Below are 22,154 nucleotides of genomic sequence, written 5' to 3'. Positions count from 1 at the left end.
TTGTTTGTTTATGTGGCTGCCTTTCAACTACCCTGTAAAGCTGTGTTTTATTTGTTACTGCAGCCCTATCATCAAGCAAAGCCTACTGAAGGCAATTTATAAATATTTGTTTAATTAACTAGTAATAGAATGATTGAGTGATTAAATGAACTTATTGGCAAACATTCATAAACCAGTTTGGAGTGCAGTTTTAGGTTTAAGCACACAGCTCAACACAGCTTTAATGTTGGGTTTAATCAAGATAATGTTTTATAACAGGAAGGAAATAACATTGAAACATTTATTTACACGGATCTGCATGATATTATATACTAGGCATTTTTTGAACAGTTTAGGTCTCTATATTTTTATGTGGCAGTAAGTAGAATAAAAATTTTTAAGTTAAACAAAGTATTAGGTAACATTTATTGCTGCTATACATTCTTCTGTACTATTTGTGTGTGTGTGTGTTTTATTTTTTTTTAACTTGGATCGAAAAGCTTTATATAACAATGCCTTGATATAGTGAATACTCTGTTAGACAAATACGTGTTACAATTTACGGAGTAACTGCTGTGTTCTAGGTACTGTGTTGGACATTTTATGTATATTATTTTTTCAAACTTTTCTCCCCCAAATAATTCTGAAACAGGTACAATCATCTCCATTTTACAGATTGTGAAATGCAAGACTGAGAGTGTAGTGACTAGGGTTCAAATCCAGAGCTCCTTATACCCCAACATGTGGGCTAAATTTATCCCCGTTTTCAATTTTATTTGATTCTTGGGACAATTAAAGATGAACTCTCCGCCTCACTTCTGATACTAAGCAGTTGCCAGTGAGAGGAATTTAAATATAAGACTTTGAAATGTTTATTGAGGATTAAGGCAGTATATGGTAGAAGGGATAGCACTTTGACCACAGAGTCAGAGAAGTCCAATATTTGGGCGGGTTACCTTTTCAAGCGTCAGGTTTCTTATCTGGAAAATAGAGATCTGCGGCTGCCTACCTCAGTGGGTTGTTGTGAGAGCTAAATGAGAAGATGAGTGTAATGTGTCTGGTGTATAGTAGGGACTCTATAAATGCCGTCATTATCATTGTTGTTGATGGCAGTGTTTTGATCATGCTACTACTACTCTCAGGAAGGTGACAATTATATTGTTTCAGTTGAGTCCACATGTCAAAAGAATCATCAGGTGGCTTTCCAGGTCTGTGGAGACTTAACTTAGGTTTATTTGACACCAGCTGCTTTATACTAGACTGACATTTGGGGGATACTGTGCAGTTATTTTGGTTGCCTATAAGATCTCATGCATCAGCATGCATTTCTGCTTTACGAAAAGAATGAACTTTGTTATAAAATTAATACTTTGTGCTGCTGATCCCTTGAAAATTGAATCAATACGATTACCTGCAACGATCATACATTATTACAAATCAAATAATCTTCCCCCAAACTGAAGCCATGCCTACCATGTCAATATGCTTTCTGGTACATGCTTTAAAAGAGGGGAATTAGGAACTAGGAAAGATTATTTTTGGATTCAACTATGCTTAGTCTTCAACAAAACAAAACAAGGCACTCATTTCTGCAGAATAAGCAGTAGTGGTTTAAGTTTTCTTTTTAAAGTAAGCCACTTGGCATTCTGTGTTGGAATAGTTCAGAAGTTCAGTTAAGTTGATATAAACACCCAAAGTTCTCATTCTGTTCTGGATTTAGCTAAGGTTTTTATTTATTTATTTTAAATAAGGGCTTTTGAAGGGAATATTTTACAAGAAATAATCTCAGAATTCTTGAATTTTGAAGAAGAGTTTAGCTAGAACTTTACTAGTAGTATCTTTCCTGTTGGCTCTTTTTGCCTATATGAATCCAAAGTAAATATCACATTGAGAAAAGAAACACATTAAGGACTTACATTTCATCATGTGTCTGTAGTATAATGAATAGAGTTCAAAATCTATTAAAACCCTAGTTTTACGACTTTGGGCAAGGTAATTAACATTTCTGGGCCTTATGTACCCCATCTGTAAAGCTGTGAAACTGCTACTTACTTTAAGGGGTATTGTAAGGATTAAATGAGGCAATGTCCATAAAATGCCTAGGATAGCATCTGGCACATAGCAGGGACTAAATAATATTTCTCATCTCCCCTCTTTGGCATCATCATTGAAAATTTTACCAGTGGCTTGAGATTGTTTCTGTTTGATCCTAACTCTCCGTAACTAATAGTATTTGGTACTCGATTTGATGCATGGAAAAGAAATCTAAATATAACAAAATTTTACTAATTCAGAGTAATAAGGGCAAAGTTTCTGGCTGTTAACTTTTAGAATTTAGAATATTTTATGAGAATTAGAACATAGCATTGTATAGAAACCAGCTTAACAAAATGTTCCCTACTACTTTTGCTTTGATGAATGGATAGCTTGGATTTGTTGACAAACCAATTATTATATGATAATATTATTTGTCAATTCTTTTTGAAAAGAGCTGTTTCCTTAATATTTTACAATCTACTTGTGATTTTTTTCTTTGATATTTAAAAAAATTGCTAATTTCTGGCTGACTGACCCCAAATAATTAATTACTAGACTCTGAATTAATGAAATTTTGATTATTATGAATTGTTTTATAATTTGAAATCATATTTTCAAAATGAGAGCTGTATTTTAACTATGATGTTTCTTAGCCGTGGAAAAAATTATCCTTCTTTTTTCTACATTTGTCAAGCTTTTTTAATATTCTGGGACCATCTACAACAACTGGTTTATTATTTCCAGTTTCATATTCTTAAACAATGGTCTTGTGATGATAGTAATTTCTAGAGATAGGGAAAATAAGCTAAATAGGAATTTAGGACTTTTTTTCTTTTTTAGGTTTTTGTGAATCAGAAGTAATCTCAGCATTTCTCTGGATTAAGGAGTTTCTTTTTTTCTAGTTTATTTAAACTATAGAAGTCCCCCCTTATCCATGGGTGATGTGTTCCAAGACGCCAAGTTAATGCCTGAAACCACGGATAATACCAAACCCTATTTATATTATGTTTACACACACACATACACACACACACACAGTGCCAAAAAATGAACACACATTTTAAGAAAGAAAAAAAGTGTATTAAAATTACACTGATGGTAACCACTTTGAGCACCTCTTGTAATTGCAGAAGTCAAAGTGACTTGTATTCATCTTTTGTTATCAGTGTATACTGAGTATTACAATTTAATCTTTTGTTATCAGTGTATACTGAGTATTACAATTTAATCTTTTGTTATCAGTGTATACTGAGTATTACAATTTTAATACAGTTTTTTCCTTTCTTAAAATGTGTATACATTATTTTGGCACTCTCTGTATATACGGGAGTACTTAACGGCTTCTCTTTAACATATCTGAATTGCCAGCCTCACTGCTCCTACACTTTGGACCATTCTTAAGTAAACTAAAGGGTACTTGAACACAGTCACTGAGATACCTTGACAGTCAATCTGATAACTGAGAGGGCTGCTAAGTGACTAATGGGTGAGGAGCATATACCTCAGGGATAAACTGGACAAAGGAATGATTCAAGTCTGGAGCAGGATAGTACAGGATGGTGAAAGATTTATCATGCTACTCAAAAGAGCAAGCAATTTAAAACTTATGAAGTTTTCATTTCTAGAATTTTCCATTTAATATTTTTGGACCACTGGTTGAGCCCTGGTAACGAAAACTATGATAAGGGAGACTACAGATAAGGGGGGGACTACTATAAAAAATAACAACAGGAATCTCTTAATGTTAATGCTTCTTTTTGGAACAATAGGATCACTTAAGGAATTGGGTTCTGGCTATTCCAGTAAGGACTGGGACTAAGAAAGAAAAAAAGCTAGGATAACTGATCAATACCTTTGACTTTTTAAGTAGACTTTCTGGCTGATTTTGAATTATCCACAACACTCTAATTTTTAATTCATTTTTAATTGTTTATTCATTTTCTTTCAGAACTCTTGATGTTTCAGTGAGCTTTAATGGAGGAAAATCTGTCATCTCAAGCTCATTAATAGTTACAGCCACAGAATGTGTAAGTAAAAAGTTTGCATAAAGTTACTTTTTAAAAGTAATAATATCCAGAAATGATTTATGGATTCTCACAGTGTTGTTGCATACAAAGGGGGTACAAACAAAAACACTGGCGACCATTATAAGGAAAAGTTTGTGTATAATTTATTTTAGGTTATTTTTTCCCTGTAGTTCTTTAAAAGGAATTTTAAGATAGTATACATTCTATTTTGATATTTAAAAAACTCAAAAGTCGTATTTAAAATTGACGTAAGTAGGAGAATGATTTCCAAATTAAGGATTTTTTAAAAAGCATTAAACATATAAATGGAATACTGTTCTTGTGTTTTGAAGGTTGCATTATAGTATCTAAGACATTTATCCTGTTTTTGAAATTATTAGTGCATCCTAATGATTGAGTTTATTATTTTGACCATTTTAATGTGGGTGCTGTCTCATATGAATAAGGAATTTGATTTTGATAGCTTGATAATATCTTAGTTTGAAACTACACTGAAACTATATTTTAGTTGAGATGAATGATTTACATTACCCAAGATACAATATTTTGAAATGTAAACTCCATTGATAAGATACTGTTTTCCTTGTAGATTAGTTTTTGGGTTTATGGAAAATTTTTATATTAGATTGTTGAACATGAAAAAAGAAAGCACGAAAAGGGATCGATCACATGCCTATTATATTTATGAGTAAATTTTCTTCGTAAAAAGAAAAAAATACACACATATATACATATATACATATGTGCATGTATATATACACATACACATATGTGTGTGTATATATATATATATATATATACATATATATATATATATATATATATATATATATATATATATATAAATCAAAGCAAAAAAACAAACCAAACCAAAACAAAAATCTTGCCTTTAAAAAACCAAAATCCCAAACCTAAACACTTTCTCACATCTCATGTTTTCATAATTTTATATTTTGATCCTTTAAGAGATATCCTTCTTCCAGGAAACAAAATAACTCAATATTATCTGTAAAGAGATAGTTGTGTTTCTCATTGTAAGAAAGCATTGCGAGGAAAACAACATCCATATGAACCCTGGGGTCACTGTGGAATCCCCCGGATAGCTCTTTATCAACACCTGTTTCTATTTTGAAAATGGCTAGTTAGCCCCCCTCCCCCATCATCTGGAACTCACGCTGCCTTTTGTAGGTTTTGTGGATGTTGCAATTTTCAGGTTTTCTGGTCTCTCAGGATGTGGTTGATATTACAAACATTTGTGGTATATAGTTTGTCAGTGTTTAGCTTACTGAAATGGCATCCTTTCTCCATCCTTCTTCCTGTTCTGCACCTCCAACTGTCTTTTTTACCTCTCTTCCATGCAAGAAGGGAAATAAAGCTTGTCTGTATCTTATAAACACACACGATTGCAGTGTGCAGGGATGCTAAGATTAAATGACTCATCTGGAATTTACAAGTTGTGTACTTTAAGGAAGTCTTCCTTGTTCTCAGGAAAACGTAATGTGACTTGAGTTAGTTTAAGAGCAAGGTGATTTCAGAAAAAGGGACATCGGTTGTGCTAGAGATGGGGAGAGAATGAAGGGGCAAGTTGTAGTATTAAGGGATTAAAATAATTTTCATTGAAAAGAGATTTAAGCAAAGACTTAAGGAAGGTGAGGGAGTGAGCCCTTATGACCCCCCCCCCCCAAGGAAAGACTTTCATACAGAGGGAGCAGCTAGAACAAAGCCTAAGTTGGGACTGTGTCTGACATAGTTTAAAGAAGAGCAAGGGGTGAAGGTAGCTGAGGGGAACTGGAGTCTAGAGATGAGTAGGAGAGAGTGGAGAGCAGGGGACCAATCATGTAGCGTTTTCTAAGTCATTGTAGGGACTTGAGTTTTTCTTCTGAGTGAAACAGGGCGCCATTGGCAGGTGATATAGTATGACTTAATGTTTTTAAAAGGATCATTCTGGCTTTTGTGTAAAAATAGATTTTGTTGGTAGGGTCCAAAGTGTTGGTAGGAAAAACACTTTTGTGTTTTCCAAAGTGGAAACACAGATATCAATTCTGTGGCTATTTAAGTAATCTAGGAGAGGGAGCGTGGCTCCACCAGGGAGATGGCTGTAGAGATGGCGAGAAGCCGTTGGATTCAAATCTATTTTGAAGATGGAGCTCATGGGATGTTTAGACAGATTAGATGTGGATGTGAGAGAAAGACGTTAAGGACAGTGGGTAATATGAAAGATACCCAGGCATTGCATTTAAGTGATAGCCAGTCTTTCAGGCATAGTCAGATGTGATAATTAGGTGAAATGATGCTTTGGGTTTTCACAGGCATTTGGAAGCCAAACAAGATAAAACACTATTATTTTAGCAATTGATTAATCCTTGTGGAAATTTCACAGATAAAGAAGCCCTTCTGTGTTCTCCGAGAGCATCTGAGCTCAGTCCTGTTAAGGTACTTATGTCACTGAGTTGTCACTTCCTGTTTACTTCTGGGCCTTTCTCAGCAGTCTTGAGTCAGTAATAGTGGGGCTTCTGTCTTGCCTGTTGTCCCACTCCCTGTGTCTGGTCCTTACACAGGGCTTGTGTGCCAAAATTATTTGTTCAACGAATGAATGAAAGTAGCTAAAGATCTAGTTTAAAAGTGGGGGAAACTGAAGTCTAAATTTAAGAGATCTCAAATTAGAGCCTGAGGAGGGTTTGTACTTAGGTAGTCATTTCTCTTCATCTATTGCAGAAGATCTCCTAAATGTGTCTCTGCTTTAAAAAAACACAGTTAAAGATGTCTCCCCCTGCCCCCAACCACTGCTCTTCTTCTGACTCATTTGGAATAATATTACCAAGATCATGTTTTTCGAACATGTCTTAAGTGCAAGGAACAGGAAGCACTTTATGACTTTATGTCATACTCAAAACTCAAGAGTAGGCTCTTGCTTCACTTTAATTTTACAGGTGAAAAAACTGAAGAACTGAGAGCCACCTTATGTTGTTAGTGCACAAGTATGCAAACATGTTAGAAGGTGCTTCTTCTGTTAGGTGGACCCAGCCCTCAGCAGGGGTGCGGGGCTCGGTGAGCAGAATGTGGGCAGATTAAAGCCCACACTGTCACTGAGAGAGTGGAGGGCTCAGAACCTAGAGTCTCTGGAGGTAAAGTTACTTGCATACTGAGCAAGTAAACAGTTGAGTAAATTCTAGAATTGAGAATTGAATCCAAGTCTGCCTCCTCCTCCAGCCTAAACACTTGCACAATCTGCCATATATAACCAGGTCCTAAACTGATTTTTATAAAACAGGCGTTGTAAAAGGTCAGATAGAAAACATTTCAGGCTTTGGAGGCTGTATGGTGTTTGTCACAGCTACTCAACTCTGGCATGTAGTGCCGGAGCAGCCATAGACATTCTGTGCACAAGTGGGCGTGGCTGGGTACGACACAACTGTGAATACTGCAATTTGAATTTCATGTAACATATTCTTTTGATTTGTTCAGCTATATAACAATGTAAAAAACATTTCTTAGCTTGTGTGTGTGTATGTGGGGGGGGCTGTCTTTGTGAAATAGATGAGTTGATTTGGCCTTTGGGCCATAGTCTGCTAATTCCTGATATGGAATATTCCAAAAGAATCCAGTAAATAAAATGCCACCTATTTCATGATTATTTTTTCTTTTCCTAACTCTAAATTCATGGAAATAAAATTGTGGGGACCTAGTTCCCCCTTTCTGGGTCTGTTTTGTGTGAATGTGGTTGCTGTGATTGTTTTCTAGATAATTCCATGGTACTCATGCAATTTTGAAATTTTTGAGTGATTCCTTCCTTCCCATAATTATTTTGCAAGTACAGTAGTGACTCTCGTTTGTTTTTATACTTCTGTGGCTCTCTTAACTAGACTTTAGTTATATTTGGCAGAATCAAGTTTTTGATTGTACTTTATAACTTGCTTAAGGAAGGAAAGGAAATTAGATGCAGATGAAGTTTAAAAACTTAATGTGTCTGGGATAACTAGAAAATGTATTTCTTCTACTCTAACATCAAGATCAAGGTTTCGGTATGTCCCCAGTTAACCCTTATAAGAGTTTTGGCTTCATGCCTTGACCAACATCTGTATACTACCGGTACGTCTCTGATTGGACTCCTCAGCTAACTTTCACAAAAGACTCCTCAGTTGTCTTAGACATCTGAAAATGGTCCTTGTTCAGAACTATAGTTAGAAAGAATTAATCCAACAAATGGCCAATTGAAAAGTCATTCAACAAATGGACATTAATCCAACAAATGACCAAACGTTTTGTAATGAGAATTACCGCTTTGCAGAAATTTGTGTTTCTTATCTTTTCTTTAGCTTCTTCAGCTGCTACCGAGACCCCTCAAACTCTATGTTTCAGCCAAATTTGTCTCTTTCTTGCCAAAAGCCACTAATTCTGCTCCACACCCTCCCTCAGGCTTTCTTATACTTCCTCAAGGAGGTCCTCTTAGAACCCTAGACCAGGTTAGTTCCCACTTGGACATGTTTCTCTTGTAGTTTCCTTCCGTACTCCTCACATTTATAGTTATTTGTTCAGGGCTTGTCTCTCCAGCTAATGTAGGCTTCCTGCAGACTTGTTCAACATTATCACTCTGGTACCTATATGTATAACTCTCTAGCATGTAAAGAGAGGCGTGCCTAAACTGAAGGGAGAGACATTTAGTTCCTGCCTATAATGTGTTCTTTGTGTCATCATACCTAGTTTCATCTCACTCTTAAATCTAGTTTGCAGCACGGTATCTGCTCATAGGACTGAAGTCTATGTGTTTGACCTTTCCTTAATTTGTTTATAGAGTTATGTGAACAATGAAATTATTTCCCTTTCGTGACTGAGGTCTTTCATGCTCTGATAATGGCTCTGGCAAATCCAAACAAAGGAACTGGGAAAGTCTGAATTTGTATCCAGTTAACTGAGCCGATCGATGTCTGGGACCAGGCATCCAGAGCTTGGTCTCTCATACGTTTACGGCAAGGTCAGGTTGCATTAAACATTTGCTTCCTCTGACCTGTTTTCCATCATGTTTAGCTTAAATATGATAAAGATTAGGTCTGTGGGTCTTTAGAAAGTATATATTTTTGTTTTAATTTTATTGTAGACAAATCTTTGCAATAGGTTGAGATGATAATATTGTCATACTAAATGTATGTTTGCAGCTGGACATGCATAGTGTTTTGTCAATGCTCCTACTAGGGACATTCTTTCAGGGAAAATCAAGAGTTTTAACTGCCTGTCATGGACAGCCCATCTACTTCATGGTCTGTATGATTTTCCGAATTTCCTGCTCATGACACATTCCTAGAAAGAAGAAACTAACCACTAAACTTTTATCAGATTCACACCCCCCTAGTTGGATGTCTTTATTTCTGAACACAGGGTTTGATTCTATAAAGGAAATCAAAGGCTCATAGAAACATTTTTCTTTTTTTTAGTTTTAGATGTACAAAACAATGTAATAGTTAGACATTCACTCCCCTCACACAGTGATGACCCCCCTCCCCCAAGCTACCACCCCTGTGTCACCGTATATAGCTGTTACAGTTCCATTGACTCTATTTCCTATGCTGTGCTCCACATCTGTGGAAAAATAAATAAGTTACAAAAAAAATATATATGTATATATATGACATTCAATATTATTCAGCTTCAGTTTCAGGTGTGCAGTGCAGTGGTCAGGCATCTACATCGTCCATGAAATGGTCTCCCTAATAAGACAAGTGTCCATCTGACACCCTACAAATCTTTACAACACTATTGATTATATTCCCCAAACTGTCTTTCATATCCCTGTGACAATATTGTGGCTACTAATTTGTACTTTCTAATCCCTTTACTTTCTCCCCCATCCCCACCCTCCTCCCATCTAGCAACCATAGTTTTTTCTCTATATCTCTGAGTCTATTTCTGTTTAGTTTTCTTGTTTATTCTAAAGAAGAATGAAATCTTACCATTTGCAACGACATGGATGAATCTAGAGGATATTATGCTAAGTGAAATAAGTCAGATGGAGAAAGATAAATACCATATGATCTTACTTATATGTGGAATCTAAAGAATATAGAATGTTTTTGAACGTTATATAGCACAGCCAAATAGAGAGCGATTTCCCTAAGTGCTATCGATGGCTAGATCCTCATGGAGGAGAGGTCTGGTGGGGAATATCGTATTCATTCCATACATGAATAGTCACAATTTGGGTTGGGGGTGTCTTGTATAAGACCTTATATTTGAAAGGGATCATTAATTTATACATTTGACATTTCTGCCATAGGATGTTGAAGTTTTCTATCTATTTCTTTGACATTCTTTTCCTGTTACAGTCCTGTTTGCCTAGATTTTAGAGCTGAGCTTAATCAAACCTGTGGAGAGTTGCATGATTTTTTCATGAATAGTTTAGAATTCTTTGTAGAAAGATATACTTTGAGTACTTTCCTAAATAGCCTGATAGATGCTTTGAGTTGTTTCATTTGGTTTTCAGAGAACTTAGATATTTGCCTAGAAAATTTCTATGAAGTATCCGTCTTTCCTCTCCTCTCCTCCCCTCTCGCCTTCTCACCCTCCCCTCCCGTCCCCTTTCCCTCTCTCCCCGTCCCCTCCACTCCCTTCCCTTACCCCAGTGTTCTCTCTCTCTCTTTCTCTCTCTCTCTCTCTCTCTCTCTCTCTCTCACACACACACACACACACCCCTTTAGATGTTTAGGATACATCAATAACCAAATATAGAGCTTGTATTTTTATTCTACCATACTCTACATCAAGCAATTGCTGGATAAGTACATGTCTTTTTTACTTCTTATATTTCAAATTAATTTTTTATGGTAAATAGCATATAACATCTTTGAACTCTTTAAGAATGGTTTAATAGTAAATGGTAGCATTCTATGAAGATAGGGTATGTGTATGTGTGTTTTTATAGTTAGTTTTGTTGTCTTCTGAAAAATAAATTAAGTAAAATGCTCAAGGATTCTAAGTGATACATTGGTGGTATCTGTTTTGGTTAATTTGCAACCTAATATCATCTACGTTAATAGCTTATGTGGTTATTTCCTCTTCCATCCAGATACAAAATTGGAAATGAAAGGATAGCTTTAATTGTTCATGTATATTTGATTCTTAATCTTTTCCTGAAAATTTCTGAAATTAGAATGTTTTATGGTCTATGCTGCTCTGAAAATTATTTTAGAAGTTATTTTATAATGGATTTATTAAACCTGAAAGTCTGCTAATAATAAATATCTTTGAAAATTAATTTCTTTGGTACAGTTTCCAAGCCACTATCTGGTAATCTTTTTCTTTGTTTTTCATTGTGATATTATACTAACAGATGATACAAGATTTTTCCAATTAGCTAAAGCAAGTATATGTTGCTAATACTTCCTTGCTAATACTTTTGAAACCTACCTCTCTTCTCTTTTCAGTTATTTACAAATAACTGTCTACATAAAGATTGTTATCTCTTTTGCATATAGATTATTTTGTATTAGATTTCAAATTTCATTATAAAATGTTCTAATTAAATGCTACTACCATTGCAGTTTAAACATCGGAAAGTCTCTTAGCTTTGATCAGTCCTAATGTTTTCCAAAGTGGATTCTAGGGAATCCTAGTTCTGCAGGATATTGAAAATGTTGAGAAAACAAAAAACAGAAAACAATGGTTCTGTGATGCTATGAGTTGTACTTCTTTACTCCAGAAACATTCAGAGCTTTATTAATATGTTAGTGTGGAAAGTGGTTTTCTAAGAGACATAAAATAGTCATGGCTTTTCCACAGTTTCATGCTTTGGGAACAACTGTCTTTCTTATTTTGTGGGTTAGTCTAGAGGTCTAATTTTAAGCAAGTTGTTTAGTTTCTCAGGGTCTCCATTTTTTAATACTTTTAATACAATGACTTTCAAGGTGGATACTGGTGAGTTCTCTGCCCCTCCCCACCTCTCTCTGTCAGGTCTTGGGAATAATGTGGCTCTAGCCCTGACTCCTTAGTTAATACTTCCTATTTGTTTTGAATGACAGGAAATGGATCTGAAAAGCTGCCTTATAAAGTCCCACATTTTCATCCACACATTATATTGATTTATTATTTTTCTTTCCTGAATTCTTTCCCTTAAAACAAACAAAACATTATTAACGTGGATCCCACAGATGGATTAGGAAGAGATACCTTGTTCCCTGGGAAACTTTACACTGAAAATTCAGTGAATACTCTTCTTTGTGTTGGTGGCTTTTTCAGTCTTATTTCTTTGGAGTTCATTCTCTTAACAAATAAGCATGGAGGATACATTGGGAAGTGGGTTGGATCTAGCCCCTGCCTTCCGGGAGCTCACAGTGAATAGTGGCAGAAAAAAGAAATGAAATAAATAATTACAGTTCACCATCAACCAACAAACATACAAATTGTGATAAGTGTTAAAGATTAGACTACAGAGAACTATACATTGTTTCGTAAGGAGGGGTACTTCTAGTCAAAGAATGCAGGGAAAGCTTCCTATGGCTAAGATTTGTAGGATGAGTAGATGGTTGATAGATGAAGGGATTTGGACTAACAGCCCAGAACAGGGCCTTAGGATTTGAAGAATTCCTCATTCGGAAGTGAAAGGACACCAGTGTGGTCCTTGTGGGGTTAGTGCTTGCTTGAGCTGCCACGAGAGGTCTTCTGATACACGAATGAATGAGATTGCATCCATGTATCTGTGTGTATATACCATTGGCGGACAAGAACCACTGTTGTTTGTCACCTGCTTGGTGATTTTTGATATTCATCTGTCCTATCATTAAATATATAAAGTAAATAGTGTTCCATCGCCCACAAAGCTGGAAAAATTCTGCCTAAATTCTGCCTTGAGTTAACTATGCTTGTAACCAAACTAACCCTTTCCCAGAGACAAAAGATAGGGACCATAGGGACCGTTCCTATACCCCAAGTAGTGATTTTTTTGCTACATTGTTTTAAGATGATTTAAAACAGTCTCTAGCACTTTGGAATATTTTATATTTATTATTACCTGTCTCATAATAACATTATGAAATAGAGTATAAAGGAATTTACACAATTTAAAGAATTTAAAGGTATACAATATCTTCCTTTATTATTTTCTGGTGTTTCCTTACAAAAATGTGTATTGGGATTTGACCCTAAGCTTTGCTAACTGCCTCGTTTTTGTTTTCTTCCTACTCTAGTCTAATGGGATTGCAGCCATCATTGCCATTTTGGTGTTATTGCTACTCTTGGGCATCGGTTTGATGTGGTGGTTTTGGCCGCTTTGCTGCAAAGTGGTGAGTAAGGAGGACTTAGAACGCTACTTTTTTTTTTAAACCGGTGATACGTAAGGCCTGAAATATTAATCAATGCTACATTGCTCTACAACAACAAAGTTTCAATTAGGAAATTGAATTTTAATAGTTTTTATCACTGTAATCAATTCTAGAAAACATGCATGCCAGTAAATGTTTATTATAAAACTTAATATAAAAAAAATACTTCAAAATCAGGTTTGGAGGAAGAAGGGGAGAGGATGGCAAGAGAGGTCACAGGGATAAAAGGTTTTTCACTCAAGTACAAAAGAACTTCAAGTAAATTGAATGATATTTTCTACTGGATTCATTGGGAGAAACTGATAATGTGTCAGGCTCTTTTTCCAGTGCTTATTGAATTTTTCATTACCTCTTTGAAAAATCTGCTATTTCAGGATCTTCTTCGTTTGCCTCTCAAAGACATTTTAGAAACAAGTCATGTGCAAATGTTAGGGTATCTATTAAATGGTCACTTTTGAAATTAGGACAGTTGGTTTTAGTATGTCACTTTTTGTGTTTGAGTAAAACCTCTGAAAGAATGTGGGTACTTATTAATTTTCTATCGCTTCTGTAACAAAGTGCTACACATTTGGTGGCATAAAGCAATGCAAATTTATTATCTAACTATGATGTAATCCCAGATCCAGCATGGCTCTCACTAGGCGAAACTGGACTGAAAAGTAGCAGCAGGGATACATTCCTCTCTTAATGCTCTAGAGGAGAATCTATCTGTTCCCTTGCCTTTTCCAGCTTCCAGGCCACCCACACTCCTTGCCTCCTGGGCCCTCCCTCCATCTTCAAAGTCAGCAACATGCTGGGTCTTTGACCATTCTCCCTCTGACTCTGGGACAGGACCTGCAGTGCTAAGGAACAATGTGATTAGGTTAGACACTTGAATAATCCAGGATAATCTCTTATCTCAAGGTCTTTAACCATAATCACATCTGCAAAGCACCTTTTGCTCTGTAAGGCAATTTATCACAGTTCCAGGGAATTAGGGTGTAGACATCTTTGTGGGGCCATAATTCTGCCAACCATAGGGTGGAATGTTGAGTAATAAATATCAACAGATTTCAAGCAATCCAATTTGGATTCTTCAGGCTTCATAGAAAAGATTATCCTGAAGAAGCACTTTTTCAAAGGGTACCTACTGTTTATTTTGATAGTATTCCTTTTATCAGCACATTGTACAGAACCTCGTATTCTGTAAAACACAGTAGTGTTTTACATAATATTACTAGACTGCTTCCCCCACCCCCCCTCCCACTGTTGCTGACTGATTTCAGCTTCCTTGCAACATCAGGAAGTGCTTTGTATTATCCCTGCATTTATTATTAATTGTCCTTCAGTCTGCTTTCATGAGGCAACTTGACCGTCTTTTGTCTCAGAGCAGCTGGCCCAGCACAGCATTAAGGAGGAGGCACAGCATTAAGTTAAACAACAGGAGAGATGAGAATCACCCTGTCTCTTTGCCGAACTAATCAGTTTCCTGCCTTAGCCATGTATGCATAAACAGTTTCCTGCTCTAACCTTGGTTATCATAGATATGACTATCTTAGGGTGGCTAGCATTCTTGAGTAGCAAACTAAAAAGCAAAAAGGCTCCCTGAGGTGATGTGTGCTCCTTGTTTTTTTAAATTTAAACTTTGCAGTGGTGGATTTCCTTCCTTCATTACTTTGCAATTTCACTTATTATGGACCAGAGGGCTCAAAAATGTCAACATGTATGTTGTTTTAAAAAGATACTTGCAAAACCTGAAATGAGCTTCTTTGGGAGGTTGCTGGATGTGTTCAAATAAGGCCTCCACCATCGTTTTGGATGCTATAGGGAGGATTCAATCATCAGGTTATGAGAATAGATTCGTTCTGACCCTTGGACTCTGCAGACTGCAAATCGCGGAGTATATTTCTTTATGCCAGGCATCGAGGGACTCCTTTAAGGTGTGTTTTCAGGAAGTCAGGAGGGCTTCCCATCCTCAGAAACATCATGAATGCTTGCTAATTTCTGGAATTATATAATAGAGAGAACCACCTTTATATTACATTTAGAAATATAGATTAAAGAGCAGCTAGCCCTGAGTATGAGCTTATATTTTAATCTAGGGATAAACAAATCATAGCAACTGATTCCTAACGTAGGTTTAAAAGCAGGGAGAGGGTAGAGGTAACATTCTGTTTTCAGACCTTGGCAATCTAATAATATGTGTCCGTACTGTGCTAGGAACTGGGTGGGGGTACAAAAATGGTTATAATATGATATGGAAACTCAACATTTTAATACAGAAACACAGAACTTTGGGCAAAGTGTAACTAGAGGGTAATGAGTACTCCAGTAGCAACGCATGTAGAGTAAGAACACAAAGGAAAAGGCATTTTCCAGAGTTAAGGGACTATTTCAGAGAAACCTTACTGAGTTGCTGCTGACTTCAAACTGAGTTTTGAATAATGAATAAATTGTTGACAGTTGACAAGACACATTTCAGGTGAAATGTGTGCAGAACTACTAGTCATTCTGGCATGCTTTGGGGGAGCGGTGAAAGATGGCGTAGAATTTAGGCATGAACCTGATTAGAGAGGGACACCTATGTCTTTTAGGAAGTGTGAACTCACCCCAGGGATGATGAGAAGCCACCCACCAGAGAGATTTGATTAGGGTAATCCCCTGAAACAAGCTTTGCTTTCTCCTTTGTTAGTGATTCTGTGGTCTGGTCCTGGTGGGGATTAAATCTCTATCCAACTGAGTTCCATCAACAATTGAAATGGAAAGCCAGCGCCAGGTAATGCACCTTCTATATGACTGTTGCAAAGTATCTTAACAAAGTGCCGAGAGTTGGAGTATAACATGGGAGCTGAGTGATCTAGAGAAAATGAAGAGGAGAAATGAAATGAAGGGACAAAGGAGACTATAACCTTGTGAAAAGAAGATTGAGTGTATCAGAGACGGTGTGGTAGTAGGATTGCAGGATATTTATTTTATATTGTTTCATTTGGAGAATACATATGTGCAATGCTGGAATTGGAATATGGGAGTTAAATATTTTTTTAGCAGTATTGACTTACTAGGGATCAGTTTGACTTTGCCTATCTAGTGTTACTAATAATGTTACTTTTTAATGGGTAAAGAAATGCATTTATTTCAGCTTCATGTTGTACAACTTTCTTTTTGTTTGAATGTGCTTTAAGTACTAGTGGCTAAGATTTAAATTGAGTCTTTCAACTCAGATATGACTAAACAGCCTAAAATGTCTGTTCTCAGGCTCATTTAGATTGTAGCTGTGATCCACCTCTTTGGGAGTAACGTGCTCAGGAGCTCTTATCAAGATAGAAAAAAACCTAGAAAAAAAAAAAAAAAGCCCTGAACAGAGGCCTCAATATTTGTCATACATTCTTTATTCAATCATCTCATATTTTATGAAAATAGGTTATGAAATGATTTAATCATTCATTGTTCAGAGATTAAAATTTCATGGATATCTAATAATGACTCAAAGATGACAGTGTTACTTACATCTTAGACAGTGATTCTCAGTCCTTCCCCCCACCCCCACCCCCATTACCAAAGGCTTTTAGAATAATGGCTGTCAGATTTCCAATGGTGGCAGTTTGGAAAAGACCCTTGTGGTAGACTGAATAATGATCCCTAAAGTTACCTAGGTCTTAATTCCTGGAAACTGAATGTTATCTTATATGGCAAAAGAGACTTTGCAGATGTGATTAAATTAAAGGATCTTGAGATAGGGAGATTATCCAGGATGACCTAGGTGAGTTCTACCATAAGTGCAATCATAAGTGTCCTTATAAGAGGGAGACCGAGGGAGATTAGACTACAGAAGCGGGGAAGGTAGTGTGACCGTGGAGGTAGAGACTGGATGATGCAGCTTACCGGCCAGGGAATGCTCGCGGTTACCAGATGCTGGAAGAATCAAGGAACTGCTATAGCCCTGCAGCCCGCAGAAGGAACCAGCTCTGCAAATACTTGATTTTAGCCTTGAAAAATTCAGTTCGGACTTCTGGCCTCCAGAACTATAGGAAAGTTAATTTCTGTTGTTTGAAGCCACTAAGTCAATGGTAACTTGTTATAGCAGCTTTAAGAAACTAATACATTCCCGCAATGATTTTTATATTCCCCAGGGTTGGGAATCATTGCTTAGGGTTATGGATTTGGGGAATTTTTACTAATATGTTTTCAGATAAACTCATTACAAAAACTGTTCATGGAGTACAAGAGGTTGTAAAATGGAAGACAATGAAATATTCTTCAAAATGTTTGCAGTGTTTCTAAGGCTATTAAAATTAATATGTATTCTTTAAAATTAGAATTATTATTATATTTTATTTTAGGTAAAGTAAATATGCATAGTGATCTATATACTGAATTGAATTAGCTTACTGATTCAGAGTGACAAGGAATTTTTGGAAGAAACAGGTTTCTAAATTTCAGCAATATCCAAGGCATATATGTTGTTAGAACTAATAGACAACAGGGGTCCATGGACAACTTTTCTCAGGGTGCTTATAATTTGCTAAAAGAAGTCAGTACGAGTATAATTCCATTAATATTTAGACCCTGAACTATTGAATCACCTGAAAGGTAGAAATTATTATTAGTTCAAGGAAAGAACTTGAACATTTAACTAAATGCTCTGTGAAACTATGACAGATACCTCCTTAGCTGTACCGGGTTGGTATCAGGAACAAGAAACACATCAAAGTTACAAATATCTCCTCTACAATATTTTGTATTAAAATTTTAGCCATAACCCTTAAAAAGTTACTCTGCCAAGGTAGAAAATGGTACTTTTTTGGTGATACTTAAATGAAATCATTATTAAATGATTTATGTATTTGTTGAACATTTTTCTCACTTTAGAATCTGGTAACTTCATGAAGTCAAGTAGTGTGTGTTTTACTCATCATAAACTAGGCATGTTGTACAGTAAGCACTTATCTTTGTTTTCTTGAATTATCTCAATCCTTAAAATTGAGACCCTTCATCTCTTTACCTAGAAGACAACTTTAAAATAGGGTAAACCGTTGCCAGTTTTAATCAAAATTCTGTCAACTATGGGGAAGTATTGTGCATGAGAAGATTCATCGTACAGTCTAAGTTCCTTGGATGATTTTCATTGACTTTATTTAAAATGTGTCCCTTCTAATGTATACACCATAGGAAATGTGGCCTTTGTAATTCTATATAATAGGAACTAAGATAAAATTATGTATGAAATTTTAACTATAAAAAACTCTGAGGTTGAAGCAATTTAACTTGTTTCTAGTTGCTTCTAATATACCCCCACAAGGATTTCTAAGCTGAGGATTATGAACTTGGATGGAAAAATATAATTATATTTACTTCTAACTGAAATTTATCATTTCTATCTTTTATGCATGTCGGCCACAGTCCACAGAAGTATTAGCAGTTCTAAAGACTTTGTCACCAGTATTAACCACAGATATCCTACGTCACATTCATAATCTTTCAGATATTTTTGAAATATCTTTTACATGTATCACTACTTCAAACTTATGGTAGTTCCTAGGCCTACTATTATATTTCATTATTTAATGAATTAATAAAGAAGCACATATTTCTGTATCACAGATTTTTTTTTTACACATTTGATAATTACATTTCAACCTATTTGGGTTTCTTTAAGTCCTGTGTATTTTAAGTTAGCTTAATTATTCTGAGAAGAGGTTCCATAGGTTTACCAGATTGCCAAAGACGGGCATAGATTAAAAATCGTTAAGGAAAAACCCCCTGCAATAGAATATCTGGACACCCAAGATGCTTGTAATATGAGACTATTTTAAAATTTTAAATCTTTCAGTTCATTTTATTGAGTATTTTCAAGCATGGAAGAGAGATGGTATCATGTGAAATGTTGCAGAATAGTATGTCCTCTCTGTGCCTGGACTTTCCATGACAGGTAGAAATCTAAACCAATGATATTTGGAGAACTTTATCTAGTAATAATCATAACAAAAGAGCCCTCATGCAAAGCAGAAATTTTTAGGCACTACCATTAGTGAATTATGGAGTGTGTTGAGTTTGCAAACTATCCCATAAGAGGAAAAGTTCTCATTTTTGTGTGAAGTTATTTCTCACCATCTGTTAACGAGTCTGTATCCTGCTCATTGAGTATCCTAACATCCATCTTTTACAACTGCTTTTCTCCAACAAAGACATCACAGCACCCTTCCTTTTTCCTTAAATTAAAAAATGGGACCAGAAAGATTAAAAATAAACATATCGTGTACTGAATCGTGAGTGAAATAGCAGAAGATAATGATGCCTTCATCATTGTGTAGCTTAGAAGGTATGTTGAGTTTATAGCAGATTTGTTTTAGCATCAGGATGACAGAAATGACAGCCCTATAGCTGCATCATTTGGAATAAGCAGACACTCCGCAGAATTACAGATGTAAGGCTAATGAGGTGGCAAACAAAGGCTTTCTGGAGTATGGTCAATTAGAGTATGTCCTACAGCTGCAAATAAATATCTGAATATGCTGGAAATGAGAAATGTTCACTCTGCTCCAGTGTCCTTGGTCAAAGTTCTCTGTCCTCCAGGGAATACTGCAGCTCATTTTCCTTGGTGCATTTAAGACATCACATAAAGATCTCATAAATCTTCATTTAAAAACCATTTAAAAAGTTATCTTTTTAAAACCCAGTTTGCTTATAAGTAAGTTGAGCTTTCATGATGAGGATATATCTGACTGGAGATCTATAGAATCATTTTCTCAGCCAGCAACAGCTGTGCTGTTTTTTCTAAGTAGTAATAATGCTTGTACATTCACTTGTTTTCTATTGCTAAGGAGGGCTCTTGGTGCCTTTATTGAATTACTTTGAGAGCAGCCCAATTTTTTTTTTTCTTTTTTGGAATGCACAATAAAACAGAAGTAATTTAAATTTTAATATGCCTTCCTTGCACCATTAATTAAAATGATTTATGTTTGGTTGCCTCCTTGAAACAGAGTGTGATGTTAGTACTTATTGCTTCCATGGTGATGTTTTCCAACAGAGCATCATTTACAACACAGGGTATCACACTCTTCCTGGTCTTAGTTTATTTGCTTGACAGGAGCACCTTTACTTAACTCCTGGTAGAAAAAACTCTCACACTCTTCTTTCCAGTTCTCATTTATGGCATTTTAAATGCTATTTATTGTCCAGACTTCCCACCCATTATTTATTTGTTCAAAGTAAGAATCTTTGAACATTGATGAAATCTGCCAAATAGGAAAGGAAAGGGAGGATGAGGTAACGCAAACCATATTTTGAAAGCATCAAATTTTGTGAGATTCACAAAAGGACTTCCCAAACACCAATATAAGAGAATTTGTGTTTATGCAGTTCAGAGGAAAGGAACTATACTTGCTCTCTGATCTTATAAAAAAAGAAAAGAGAATGAAAGGAAGACCTGCCTATATTTTAAACAAATTTTTGCAACCACTACAAATGATTTCTCTATTGTCTGTGGGCTCTTAGGCATTTAGATGACATCGCTGACAAACTGAGCATTTGTTTTGTCACTGGTAAGAATGAGCTCAGAAACACTACTTGATCTACAGTTGTTGTACAGCTTCTGTTTTTTTCCTTTTTTTTTACTTTTTTAATCTAAGGCAGTTCACTGTTGACAGTTCTTTTCACTCTTTTCTGAATATCAGAACATATGATTACATCAAGCTGGCTGCAGGCTCCAGTGCTGACATTTTCTAGTGCAAAGAATGCCCACATCACTCGAACATTTGAAAAGTGTTAATGAGCAGATCAAAAGGACTGTTGCCTGAAGCAGCTAACTTTTTTCCCCCTGAAGAAATCGGCTCTCCTCCAAACTGAAATCTTCATTCTAGCAGCTAAGTAGATGAGATGTAATCCTCCCTGATGATGATAATAACAAAAGAAAAAAAATTGGAGGAGAATCAAATTCTGCATATGGTTCATAACGTGGTGAAAATGTTTTCCAGAATCTTCAATACAGAGCTCAAGGATGCTAAGTGGAAAAATTCCTGGCAACTAGGCAATATTATGCCTTTTAAAATCTGCAAATTCTCATAAAATATGGTGCATATGAATACATCTTTTTCAAAAATGAATGTGTTCTTGCACTAGTTAATGCAAGAATGGGATTCACATGACTGTTATTTTTAATGTGTTTGGACTAACATTAAAGTTTCCTTTTCTCCTGCACTGGTTTTACTGAAATGTACGGATATCAGTTGGACACAGATTTTTTGCCATTTTTAGCGTTTGGGCCAAATGGCTTCAGATTATTTTCACCCTCCTTTGTTACTTATGAGGCTGCATGGTAGAGTGAAAAGAGGGAGGCTTTTGAAACATCACAAAAAAACATTGTATTTCTTGTCCCATCGTTTCCAGGATAGTGATGTTGGGCATGTGAATTAGCAAGTTATATCTCGATAAAATGGGAATGATAACTGATTTCACATAATCATCATAAAAATTATATCTGTCTGTCTACCTGTTTATCCATTCGTCCAGGCATCCTAGCAAGTAACAGTTACTCAAGAAATCTTAAGCCTTTCCTTCTGCACCCTTTATTTTTGCAGTCTAAACCTTGTTTTAAAATGATGTCATGTGGCAGAAGAAGTTAGAGTTTGGAGATAGATAGACCTGGGTCTTGGGTTTGAATCCTAATTCTAATGTTTTTGATGTGTATATCCTTGAGCAAGTTACTAAAGTTAGAGCCTCTTTCTTCTTATATTTAAAAGGAAGATAAGCATAGCCACTGTATAGGGTTATTAAAATAAGGGAAATACAGTGTGTGGTATATGGTAGAACCAATAAAAGGTGCTTC

The 22,154-nt window shown here is 35.8% G+C and overlaps 1 protein-coding gene across 1 annotated transcript in view; it reads left to right on the top strand.

The window, feature by feature from the left end:
- Positions 1-22,154, top strand: part of ANTXR2 (ANTXR cell adhesion molecule 2) — a 141,148-nt gene that overhangs the window by 51,757 nt on the left and 67,237 nt on the right. The window contains exons 11-12 of the mRNA XM_081047791.1: positions 3,965-4,043; positions 13,217-13,312. Of these exons, the coding sequence (XP_080903917.1) occupies positions 3,965-4,043; positions 13,217-13,312 (175 nt within the window). The remainder of the gene's footprint in view (positions 1-3,964; positions 4,044-13,216; positions 13,313-22,154) is intronic.

Source organism: Rhinolophus hipposideros (assembly GCF_964194185.1).
Source record: "Rhinolophus hipposideros genome assembly, chromosome: 1".
In the NCBI taxonomy this organism is placed as follows: domain Eukaryota; kingdom Metazoa; phylum Chordata; class Mammalia; order Chiroptera; family Rhinolophidae; genus Rhinolophus; species Rhinolophus hipposideros.
The sequence above is the reverse complement of the archived record's forward strand: the minus strand, read 5'-3'. Positions and strand labels throughout refer to the sequence as shown.